This window comes from Pelobates fuscus, chromosome 12 (assembly GCF_036172605.1).
Source record: "Pelobates fuscus isolate aPelFus1 chromosome 12, aPelFus1.pri, whole genome shotgun sequence".
Lineage (NCBI taxonomy): Eukaryota > Metazoa > Chordata > Amphibia > Anura > Pelobatidae > Pelobates > Pelobates fuscus.
In genome coordinates, this window is record NC_086328.1 from 101,077,494 (window position 1) to 101,090,632 (window position 13,139).

A 13,139-nucleotide genomic window follows, 5' to 3' on the forward strand; every position below is an offset into this window, starting at 1 on the left:
AATCAGGCCTGATAACAGAGCAGTAAGTTTCAGTCTGTTTGTCTGCCTGGAATACATACCAGTAATAATAATTGATAAAACTGTCTCTCTATTATACTGAATATTTTAACACTGGACACATTTTGAAGAGAAGAAAAGCGAAACTAGAATTTTAGTTTATGGATATTAAAACATTTTATGCTTGAATCACAATAGGGCCACATCTTATATAAGCACACATATATTTAATTTTCCTTTAAAAGCCTTGGTATGGGACATTTATTTTTTACATCACAAATTCCTTTTTTTTTTTTTCTTTTTTTTTTTTTTTTTCAATAGAATTCACCCAGAACCACAGATGGGTCTGACTCCATTGCTTCAGACGGTAAGTACACCGGGAATGATTAGAGTGAGTGCTGTCTATTAATGTACAACCGTAATACAATGTTACTCATTGTTGTACTCTGTCACTAGGTTCTGTCCAGAGCGAGTGTTGTCTATTAATACGATGTTACAATGTTACTCATTGTTGTACTCTGTCACTAGGTTCTGTTCGGATCGAGCGCTGTCTATTGATACTGTAATACAATGTTACTTATTGCTGCTCTCTGTCACTAGGATCTGTCCAGAGCGAGTGCTGCCTGTTAATACTGTAATACAATGTTACTTAATTCTGCACTCTGTCACAAAGTTTGGTCTTGAAAGAGCACTGTCTATTAATACCATTATACAATGTTACTTATTGTTGTACTCTGTCACTTGGTTCTGTCCGGAGCGAGCGCTGTCTAATAATATCGTAATACAATGTTGCTTATTGTTGCACTCTGTCACTAAGTTTGGTCTGGAACGTGTGCTGTATAATAACGTAATACAGTGTCACTTATTGCTGCACACTGTCACTACGTTCTGTCTGGAGCGGGCGCTGTCTATTAATACCTTAATACAATGTTAATTATTTCTGCTCTCTGTCACTAGGTTCTACCCGGAGTGATAATCCTTTAGAGGAGAGTTTGAGTGCGCTTACTACTGCCGTTCACAATCTTCTTCAACTCCACTTTGACTCATTTGTCACATCCAGTTCCGTTAAAGCCACTAGCGATGACAGAATCACGAAAGAAGCCCAAAGCACTGCAGACCATCTGCAGTTCACCATTTTTGCTGCCCATGGAATACCTACAGCCTGGGTGTCCAGGTGAGCACATACTATGATGCTTTTCACCTCAGTAGAAGATTTTTAGCACTTAGTACTGAAGTTTCACTGTTTCGGCAAAGTTTTTCATTGGAGTTATACTGTGTGTTAGAGGATTATGAGAGTAGCAGTGAGCAAGGTTGCCTGTCAGGACATTATGGGAGATGGGTGCAGTATTGAGTTAGGTTTCCTGTCAGAGGATTATCGGAGTATTAGTGGGTTAGGCTGTCTGTTAGAGGATTGTGGGAGTTTGAGGCTACCATGTCATTTATATCTGTAAGAAATGTTTCTCATTAATGGTGTATATTTCACTTCCTTTGCAGCTTTGAAAAATACTACCTGGTTTGCTCGCTTGTCCATAATGGGAAGGACACGTTTAAACCTATCCAGTCCAAAAAAGTGGGAACTTACAAAAGTTTCTTTTATCTTGTCAAATGGGATGAACTGTAAGAATTTTAATGACTTGTTTTTTTTTTTTTTGTGTTTTTATTGCTATTACTATAGATATGTAGATATTTTGGAATATATATACGTATTTGGCACAATTTGAAGAGATTAGGTTGCTTAAAATATAATACATACAGAGTTATTCACTAATGTGGGAATTGCCAGGAATTCAACGTAAATTTCAGATTTAAATCACTAGTTTGGAAGCCTTGGTTTAAATCATAATTTTCTACATAAAGTCGTACATTTCTTTGTTATAATCTTAATATTTATTACAGGAATGTTTCATGTTTAGAATTATTACCTTTTCAGACTAGGTTAATGGAGTTACGGTCTTTTTCTGAGCTCTGTTTATTTTATAACATTTTTGCTGTGAAGAAGATGCATGTTATGTCCAGAAATCCAAGCATCTCTGATATTTCTTCTAGTTTAAGAAAATCTGTTAAAAACAATGTTTCAGGAACCTCTGAGAGAGCGTGACTGGTTTAATTAAACTATTTAATAATCTCTGGACTATAATATATCTTAAATAGAAAATAATATTTTTAAATAATTTACTTATATTTTTTTCACCAAGGCTGGTCTACAATTGAAAGAGAAGTGCTTTGAGCAGAACGGTGTAGGAATGTAGTTGCCCTTCAGGAGCTCTGCAGCCAAACAATTCCATAGTCACCTGAAATCATGGACATTAATCTTATCTCAAATGCCAGTCCTGATATGTTCTGCATGCCCCCAGTTTTTAAACACAGAGTGCACTCTGATTTCCTTTCCCAGCTGCTATCTCACTGTAACATGTATTATTCATATATCAAAGAATGAGCATGGTCTGCACCCACAGTGTGAATGACTTCATTCTTCTTTATTTTTCTCCAGGATAATTTTTCCAATCCAGATATCACAGATGCCTCTAGAATCCATTCTGCAGCTGACATTGTATGGGATATTAAACCCAAACAGTGGTGGTTCTCCTGATTCCAACAAGCAGAGGCGAGGACCAGAGCTCCTGGGTCAAGTCTCTCTACCACTCTTCAATTATAAACGGTAAGAAAGGAAGATGTCCATAATATTAAGCTGCTTTCCTGTTACTGGGGTCAGATCATTATATGCCAGCTGTGGCCAGCCTTCCCTTTAATTGGGTCATTATACAGCAGCCGTGGCAAGCATTTCCATTATTGGGGTCATTCTAGAGCAGTCGTGGCTGGCCTTCTGGTTTCTCGGGTCTGTGTACAGCAACCGTGGCCTGCCTTTCTGTTACTGGGGTCATTGTGCAGCTGCCCTGGCCTGTCTAAGGGTTACTGGGGTCAATGTACTGACCACACCGTGGCCAGCCTTGCTATCATAGGAAACAGTAAGCATACAATTGAAATAGAACTAACTGAAGCCCTGGCTGTACGTTGCTGACCGCACTGCTGCAGTTGATTACTGAAGACGTTATTATTTTTTTATATTTATATAGCTCCAACTTATTCTGCATCACTTTCCAGTATTATAAAATGGGTCAATTTAAAAATAAATGAGACCATTACAAAATGTTACCTGGAACAATAGGTTGATGTGGGTACTGTTTAAATTAGTTTACAGTCTAGTGGAGGTGGGGAATAAAAACACAATAGGAAGGGCATTGAGGGGTTTAGCAACCAAATGACATGGTGGGAAAGTAGCAGAGCTGGAATGTAAGCATGGAGTGTGGCCTTTTAGGAGACCGCAATAGACAGGTTTGAGAAATAGGTGTTACTATGGGAGGTTATAAGCTTTTCTGAAAAGAATGTATTCACTAAATCTTATTCAGGCAGCTTTAGATGAACCATTTTATTTCAGCTCAAATTCTCTTATAGCATTTTTAGTATGTGATTCTTATAGTTTTTTTTTTGTTGTTCTTTATTCACTATTTGAAATGCTGGTAACGTATTGGGATAAAGTGCTTAAGTCTATAACCTTTGTTTCCTATGGGTTTAGGCTGCTAACTTGTGGAACCAAGCTTTTAAACCTGTGGACGTCCTTCCCCGTTAACCCAGCTCCTGGAACAGTTAGCAGAAAGTCCAACCAGATGCAAAAACTCGTTTTACAGGTATAATCCATTTGTTAGGCTCGGTGTTTAGCAGTTTTGTTTTCCTATTGTTGACACAGTGCCTGTAACCAGACTTTGCGTTAAATGTGTGTATAGACATAGGTCTTAAAGGGACACTATAGGCACCCAGACCTCTTAATCTCATTAAAGTGGTCTGGGTGCTGTGTCACTGCCCCTTAACCCTGCAATATAAAACAGCTTGTTTTTGTTCTTGTTTTTAAACTGCAATGTGTACATTGCAGGGTTAACTCCTACTATAGTGGCTATCACACTGACAGCCACTAGAGGCGCTTGCACGTAACAGACAGCGTAAAATTCAGACTTGTGATGGGGAAGCCCCATAGGAAAATATTAATTCAGTGCTTTCCTATGAGAACATTTGAATGCGCGTGGGATTGGACACTTACAAAGGAGACCGTGACGAGGGAGCCTCAGTGCAATAAGGTATGCAGACTTTTATTTTTGCTTGGGGTGTGTGACCTATTTAGAGATAATTGGAGCGTCTCTATAACGTAAAGAATGTAGATCTGTATTTGTAATTCTACTGTGTTTATTTAAGATTTATGTAAAGAACAAATCTAGAACCCTAACTATAAGTAGAACAATCGCCATGGAAACCAATGGAATATTCCTTCTGATTTATTCCAATTGGTGTCTGTATGTCAGGATTATTTAATGACTTGCGCATATAAATCTTCTCACAATTGTACATATATATCGCTAAATGGAAAGAGTAGCAGTTTCCATAATTTAGAAAGTAGCTGTTTCTAGCGTATAGTTCTGTTACATGATTTTTAGAGGATGTAATAGTCCTTCTTGTTTTTATTTCGAAGGTTGATTTCCCATCTCCTGCATTTGACATTGTTTACCGCACTCCTGAACCTGCAAGTAGCAACGCACGGCAAAACATTGACACCCTGAGCAAGGAGGCGAAGTCCAGGCTTCTTTCACTTCTTGCCAAAGATTCAATATTTGGGTAAGTACTTTTTGTAAATAGCACACCCCATCACTAGTGGGCAGCAGGACTCTCTCAGTTTGCTAGAAGCAGACATAAAAGACGTTCCAGTACTGAAGCAGTCAAAGAAATCCTTCATTTGTTGGACCCTGCAGTTTGCTTTGACTTTCTTTGAAGGGGAATGAAGATATTTTTAGTTATTGTTGGATTTTATTTTTTCTCACTATAAAATTGGAAATCTTCATCTGTTTGTGGGGATCACACTAAAGTGTTTAGAAAGAGTGCGTTACTGTTACATAGAAACATAGAATGTGACAGCAGATAAGAACCGTTTGGCCCATCTAGTCTGCCCTATTTTCTAAATACTTTCATTAGTCTCTGGCCTTAACTTCTAGCTAGGATAGCCTTATGCCTATCCTAGGCATCCTTACACTCCCTCACTGTGTAAACCTCTACCACTTCAGCTTGTAAGTTGTAGGAGACTATATTTAAAAGAAGAAAAACTACCACAACAAGAGGACATAGTCTTAAATTAGAGGGGCAAAGGTTTAAAAATAATTTCAGGAACTATTACTTTCCTGAGAGGGTAATGGATGCATGGAATAGCCTTCCAGCTGAGGTGGTAGAGGTTAACATAGTGCGGGAGTTTAAGCATGCTTGGGATGGGCATAAGGCTATCCTAGCTATAGGATAAAGCCAGGGACTAATGAAAGTACAGGGAGTGCAGAATTATTAGGCAAGTTGTATTTTTGAGGATTAATTTTATTATTGAACAACAACCATGTTCTCAATGAACCCAAAAAACTCATTAATATCAAAGCTGAATATTTTTGGAAGTAGTTTTTAGTTTTTTAGTTATAGCTATTTTAGGGGGATATCTGTGTGTGCAGGTGACTATTACTGTGCATAATTATTAGGCAACTTAACAGAAAACAAATATATACCCATTTCAATTATTTGTTTTTACCAGTGAAACCAATATAACATCTCAACATTCACAAATATACATTTCTGACATTCAAAAACATAACAAAAACAAATCAGTGACCAATATAGCCACCTTTCTTTGCAAGGACACTCAAAAGCCTGCCATCCATGGATTCTGTCAGTGTTTTGATCTGTTCGCCATCAACATTGTGTGCAGCAGCAACCACAGCCTCCCAGACACTGTTCAGAGAGGTGTACTGTTTTCCCTCCTTGTAAATCTCACATTTGATGATGGACCACAGGTTCTCAATGGGGTTCAGATCAGGTGAACAAGGAGGCCATGTCATTAGATTTTCTTCTTTTATACCCTTTCTTACCAGCCACGCTGTGGAGTACTTGGACGCGTGTGATGGAGCATTGTCCTGCACGAAAATCATGTTTCCTGAAGGATGCAGACTTCTTCCTGTACCACTGCTTGAAGAAGGTGTCTTCCAGAAACTGGCAGTAGGACTGGGAGTTGAGCTTGACTCCATCCTCAACCCGAAAAGGCCCCACAAGCTCATCTTTGATGATACCAGCCCAAACCAGTACTCCACCTCCACCTTGCTGGCGTCTGAGTCGGACTGGAGCTCTCTGCCCTTTACCAATCCATCCATCTGGCCCATCAAGACTCACTCTCATTTCATCAGTCCATAAAACCTTAGAAAAATCAGTCTTGAGATATTTCTTGGCCCAATCTTGACGTTTCAGCTTGTGTGTCTTGTTCAGTGGTGGTCGTCTTTCAGCCTTTTTTACCTTGGCCATGTCTCTGAGTATTGCACACCTTGTGCTTTTGGGCACTCCAGTGATGTTGCAGCTCTGAAATATGGCCAAACTGGTGGCAAGTGGCATCTTGGCAGCTGCACGCTTGACTTTTCTCAGTTCATGGGCAGTTATTTTGCGCCTTGGTTTTTCCACACGCTTCTTGCGACCCTGTTGACTATTTTGAATGAAACGCTTGATTGTTCGATGATCACGCTTCAGAAGCTTTGCAATTTTAAGAGTGCTGCATCCCTCTGCAAGATCTCACTATTTTTGACTTTTCTGAGCCTGTCAAGTCCTTCTTTTGACCCATTTTGCCAAAGGAAAGGAAGTTGCCTAATAATTATGCACACCTGATATAGGGTGTTGATGTCATTAGACCACACCCCTTCTCATTACAGAGATGCACATCACCTAATATGCTTAATTGGTAGTAGGCTTTCGAGCCTATACAGCTTGGAGTAAGACAACATGCATAAAGAGGATGATGTGGTCAAAATACTCATTTGCCTAATAATTCTGCACTGCCTGTATTTAGAAAATTGGGCAGACTAGATGGGCTAAACGGTTTTTATCTGCCGTCACATTCTATGTTTCTATATTACCAACCAGAAAGATGAAGGTCATTGTGTCAGATACTATCCCAGGAATTCAACCCGAGTGGGAAGGAGGCTGGAAGGAGTTGGATCTGCCAGATTCCCAAGGAAAAACCTTTCTTTACTGTCTCTTATACTGTAAGGTCATTTACTGTAAACTGTGAAGGGGAAGCACACTCAAAGTTTTTCTTTTAAACAGAGAGAGCACTATTGTTTTATTTTAGTTTTGTGTTTTTTTTTTCCCCCTCAAATGGAGACCTAATCACAAATTCTAAATGAAGTATATTTATTAAGAAAAAGTGCTTAACTACCGCCACCATCAATACTACATAAAAAGCACGTACAAAAATATTGTGTTAAATAACACTTAACTGATTTTCACAGTGAGAATCGCGGAAGCCCATTTAGCGTCTTCATCCTCAGTGAAACATAGCAGTTTCTCTCTCTTTTTTTTTTTTTTTTTTACCAAATATAAGCTTCCGAAGGTCTCTAAAGACCAATGAAATCAGCTGAATAAACCTATTTCTCTGAGGTTAGTACCGCTGTCAAAAAACTTAAAGTACACAAATCCCCGGGCCCGGATGGCTTTAGTTATATTTTTTATAGACTAATGAATGAAGACCTAGCAATATGTTTAATTACATTATGTCAACAGGTAATATTCCACATGAAATGCTAAAAGCCCATATTGTGCTTATTCCTAAACAAAATAAGAATCCAGAACAGTTGGCAAATTATAGGTCCATTACCCTATTAAACACTGATATTCAACTATATTTAGCAACAATTGCAGCAAGACTAAGTAATATCATACCCACAATTATACACCAGGATCAAACAGGATTCATGTCAAGCAGGTCTCCGGTGTATAATATTAGATTAGTGGACATTGTGGATTTGGCCTATATAAAGGGCTTGTCCCTCCCAGCCCTTTCATTAGATGCCGAAAAGGCCTTTGACAGGGTCAGGAGGGACTTCCGAGATTCAGCTATAGAAGCTTTTGGTATACATGGAGATATTAGAGGATCCATAATGGCCTTATATACTTCCCCGACAGCTAAGGTGGTTGGTAGCGGGTTCTCCTTTTAATGGTTCCAAATTAAAAATGGAACCAGACAGGGATGCCCGCTGTCACCACTTTTATATTTAATTGCTATAGAACCTTTAGCTGTAGCAATAAGAGCCAATGATCAAATCAAAGGGCTGCAAGTTATAGATGATTGTGTTAAGCTAACTATGTATGCAGATGATGTAGTACTCACACTTAGTGGCCCGATGAACTCTACGAGAGAATTGATACCTTTGATGGAGGAATTCTCTATACTTTCCGGTTATAAACTAAATTTTGATAAATCAGTCGCACTGCCGCTCAATTTGCCTCAGGATGTCGTTGAAGGCCTGACGCAGGTTGTTTTTTTTTTTTTTGTGCCGGGGAGTCATTTAGCTGTCTGGGGGTGGAGATCGCCTGTGATCACTTTAAAATAATGGCACTCAACTTCTTACCATTGCTAAAAGAAACCTGCAGAAAAATGGAGGAATATTGAGATTTCATGGTGGGGGAGAATTGATACGGTGAGATCATATGTTCTCCCCAAGTGCAGTTACCTGTGGCTTGCCCAGTCCCTAATGAATAAATTTATATGGGCGGAGAAGCGCCCACGAATTAATACCAACCGTTTAGCGTTAAAGGTTTTATCGGGAGGCCTAGGGTTACTCCTTCTAATAGAATACCAAAGAGCCTGCAACTTGGCACATGTCTTTATCACTCAAAGAGAAAATGCCAAAGAACAAATATGGTATAAAATCGAACAGTTACTGATTCAAACGGAGCAACATAATTTGGATTTAAACGTTCGATTTTGGCAAATAAAGAATAAACAGAGAAGCCCTTCATTAGGGAAATCTGGAAGTATGATCTTAGGCAATATAACGATGTACTGGGAGAAATGTAAAAAATAACTATCAATTCAAAATAAAGTAATTACTTCTCTTTCTAAACCTATTTATCCTATAATATAGATGATTTAAATATACAAAATTTGGATCAAATGTGGTCTTTTGAAAAGAAGTGATTTAATGAATAAAAATAACTTGAAGGAGTTTCACTTGTTGCGTGCTGAATATAAGTTGGATAAAGAAGTTTAACTATCTTAGAATAAAATGTTTCTTGACTAATTATTTAGCAGTTGGAAAATCAAACTAATCTTATTGGAAAAGCTATTGGAAAAAACTACTCCAACAAAGATAGTAGTTGACTGTCTAGAACTGGTTAATAGGGATCCAGATATATCTATTGAGCCCATACTGGAGAAGTCGGGGACAGTTTTAAATATTCAAATTAGCTGCGAGGAATGGAGATATTCTTGGAGCATGGTATATAAAAGCGTTCATTGTCTCAATCTATTAGAGTGCCACTTCAAGCTTTTAAACGTGGTATTTGGTCCCACATAGATTGTGTAAATTCTTTCCAAATCAGGAAAACAGATGTTGGAGATGTGGGAACCAAAGAGGTGAATTTCTACATATCTGGTGGGAGTGCTCCCCTATTCAGCTATTTTGGAATATGATCAGGAGTAAAATTCAAGCATCTATCGGTAAATCCTTTCATTATGGTCCTGACCTATTTCTACTACAGCTTAACGTTAATCATACTTTTAGAAATTGTACTCCCTTGGTTACTCACATATTAGCTGCAAAAATTATGAAAGCCAGATATTAGAAATAATCTATCACGCCAATTTGGGCTTTGGTTAAAGAACAGCTTAAATTTCAACTAAGAATGGAAAGAGGTATTATTAAAGGACCACTATAGGAACCCAGATCACTTCAGCTTAATGAAGTGGTCTGGGTGCCAGGTCCAGCTAGGATTAACCCTTTCTTAGGATTAACTGCTATGTTTACTTTAGGGTTAATCCAACCTCTGGTGGCTGTCTCATTGACAGCCGCTAGAGGCGCTTCCGCGCTTCTCGCTGTGATTTTCACAGTGAGAAGACGCCAGCGTCCATAGGAAAGCATTGAGGAGGGGGGCGGCACCCTCAGGGCACTATAGTGCCAGGAAAACAAGTGTTTTCCTGGCACTATATTGGTTCTTTAAGGTTCCACATGACGTGTTGTCCTTTTGGTTAAGTCTAATAGAGAGCCCGTAAAAGGTGATTATGGTTTGGGTGGTTTTTACCCTCCTTGGTATTTATTTTTTGCTGACTTTTAATTCTGAATGAATGAATTTTAATTCTGAATGTTTTGTTTTGTTTTGTCTTGTCTGTGTATGTTTAAGCAAGTTTGTCCTTTGATCCTTACCTTCAGAGTCAGATTAGGAGCGCCGGGTTTACAAACTGCTTGTTATGTATTTTAAATTTAAAAAAAAAAAAAAAATCCGATACGTTCTTTATATGCTCTGAAGGTGAACTTATGGATAGTAAATGTCAAGAATTGTATATTGTGTTTTTGTATATATGAAAAACTAATAAAACATAAATATGGAAAAAAATACAAATCTTGGTAAGTGGAAAATACAGTGGCAGCTTCTCCAAGAGACCTTCCCAAATAGTCAAGCAATAGTCAATGTGTATGAAAAGAACACTATGGGGGTACAAATTTAGATCTTAAAATAACACATATAAAATAGATTGATATCATAGTGATATGGATAGACAAGGCAAGCTCAAATACACTAACAGAATATGGAAGATAAAATAGGGTACATGGGGCAAATGGACCCAATAGTCGACCAATTAAGACTCATTTCTCGAAGGAGCTTCAGCGGAATACAGCAGTATTAATGATTAAATGTTTTTTTCCCAAGACGATAGTGCATACAAATACTTAAAAATAAATACAGCTTTACAAATTACCGTATTTTTCGCTCCATAAGACGCACCTCACCATAAGACGCACCTAGTTTTTAGAGGAAGAAACCCAGAAAACAATATATTCTGAACAAACTGTCCCATAGTGTTTCTTACTATGGGACAGTTTGTTCAGAATATTTTTTTTCTCCCCTGTCCCATAGTGTCCCCCCTCCCATAGTCTTCTCCCACCCCCTCCCCATAGTCTTCTCCCACCCCCTCCCCATAGTCTTCTCCCACCCCCTCCCCATAGTCTTCATCCCCCCTCCCCTCCCCATAGTCTTCATCCCCCCTCCCCTCCCCATAGTCTTCATCCCCCTCCCCTCCCCATAGTCTTCATCCCCCTCCCCTCCCCATAGTCTTCATCCCCCCTCCCCTCCCCATAGTCTTCATCCCCCCTCCCCTCCCCATAGTCTTCATCCCCCCCCTCCCCTCCCCATAGTCTTCATCTCCCCTCCCCTCCCCATAGTCTTCATCCCCCCTCCCGTCCCCATAGTCTTCATCCCCCCCCTCCCCTCCCATAGTCTTCATAACCCCCCACCCCTCCCCTCCCCATAGTCTTCATCCACCCCTCCCCTCCCCTCCGTCTTCTCTCCCATACTGTCCCCCTTCCCTTTGTCCCATAATTACTTACCTGTCTTGTAGCGTTTCTCGGCAGCACAGGGCGCACCGCGGTACTGGAACTTGAATTTCATGTTCCGGTTTCCGGCGGGACTGAAAGGAAGTGCGCACACTGAGCTGAGTGCGCACTTCCTTTCAGTCCCGCCGGAAACCGGAACATGAAATTCAAGTTCCAATACCGCGGTGCGCCCTGTGCTGCCGAGAAACGCTACAAGACAGGTAAGTAAAACTTCATATTCGCTCCATAAGACGCACAGACATTTCCCCTCACTTTTGAGGGGAAAAAAAGTGCGTCTTATGGAGCGAAAAATACGGTACTTTCTTTAGAAGGACTTTATAACAAAGCAAATACACAATGTTGCTTTCGCACTATTTATTACCTTTGATTTGCTGTGTTTTAGAGATAAGTTTGGTCCATCTGCACTATTTTATATGTATTCTTTTGTAGATTTAAAACAATATCCCCACTTTTGCGCCCGGCTGTCCCCAGGTATGTTGTCAAACTATTGGTAAATGGTTTGACTAATTACATGGGTGGACACCTCTTACACCATAACAGCTACAGTGCACTGTAGTGCTCAGAGTATTCCCTTAAGAACAAGGTAATTCTCTTTATATTGTGACATGGCTGATTTTTATTTGTTGGTTTTTGAAGAAACCCAGTAGGTAAGTGGAAAAACTCATGTGCTTCCAAACACTTCCATGTCTGGGATGACAACAACACACATAATGCTATGGACTTGCTCATGTGCACGCTGGCATCTGCAGAGAAATGTGCCAGGAATATAATATTCAGAGGTTTTCTTGTTAATGTAAAAAATAGTGCAACGCAAAGCTAATTTTTAGTTCCACTTTAAATACATTTCTGAAGCGCTCACCATGTGGGTTGATTTGTCAGTCACAGGTAAACGCGCTGATCACCGCAGCATTATACTGTTCTAATTTGTAGTGACTATGTCTGAACGTGATTTCATTTGTCTCTGCAGGTTATCAAAGGAAGACAAGGAATTTTTATGGGAAAAACGTTACTATTGTCATGAGTATAAGGACAGCCTTCCAAAGATTTTGGCAAGTGCCCCGAGCTGGGATGTAGCTTATCTGAGTGACATCTACTCGTTAATCCTTGACTGGCCTCCACTGCATCCTGTCACTGCTTTGGAAATGCTGAATGTGAGGTATGTCTGTCGCAAAAGAACAATAGTTACTTTTCTGACATCTAGCGGCAGTTCAGGAGGGATGTTAAAACTAGAGCAGGACAAGTAGCCTTTAAATACATTTTTTTAAATAGGTTAATCATTTAAGCATATATCACCTCTTCATACCTTAAACTGGAGATCCGAACCAGAATCCCTTTCGCTGGACGGACTGCAGTCCTCTCTTCTCTGCTTCTGCCGAGTTGGTAACTAAGGCACAGGAGGCAACCTGGTGGTATTTACCCAATAGTTCCCTGGATGGTGGAATAAGTGGCTTCTGGCTCAGAACCAGTAGAAGTTATGGAGCGCATGGCTTGCATTTAAATTAATTTCTGGTGCATGGAGGGCTTTGGACGTGGTCCCGGGAGGTGCACCAACAAGGAAGAAGACCTGAAGTATTCACACAGCGGTGGAAAACACACCTGGGTACCACTCCTCTGCCTGAGGGTTGCAAAACAGATGCACTCTTACTGAATTTGTTCTACGAGAATGAATCCCACATTTTTTAAAATTTTAAT

The 13,139-nt window shown here is 39.7% G+C and overlaps 1 protein-coding gene across 2 annotated transcripts in view; it reads left to right on the forward strand.

Moving 5' to 3' along the window:
- The window catches only part of PIK3C2A (phosphatidylinositol-4-phosphate 3-kinase catalytic subunit type 2 alpha), a 101,066-nt gene that overhangs the window by 51,297 nt on the left and 36,630 nt on the right, over positions 1–13,139 (forward strand). For both annotated transcript variants that reach the window (XM_063438277.1, XM_063438276.1), the window contains exons 10-16: positions 319–364; positions 955–1,171; positions 1,492–1,614; positions 2,489–2,656; positions 3,572–3,683; positions 4,517–4,659; positions 12,415–12,603. In XM_063438277.1, coding sequence (XP_063294347.1) covers positions 319–364; positions 955–1,171; positions 1,492–1,614; positions 2,489–2,656; positions 3,572–3,683; positions 4,517–4,659; positions 12,415–12,603 — 998 coding nt within the window. The remainder of the gene's footprint in view (positions 1–318; positions 365–954; positions 1,172–1,491; positions 1,615–2,488; positions 2,657–3,571; positions 3,684–4,516; positions 4,660–12,414; positions 12,604–13,139) is intronic.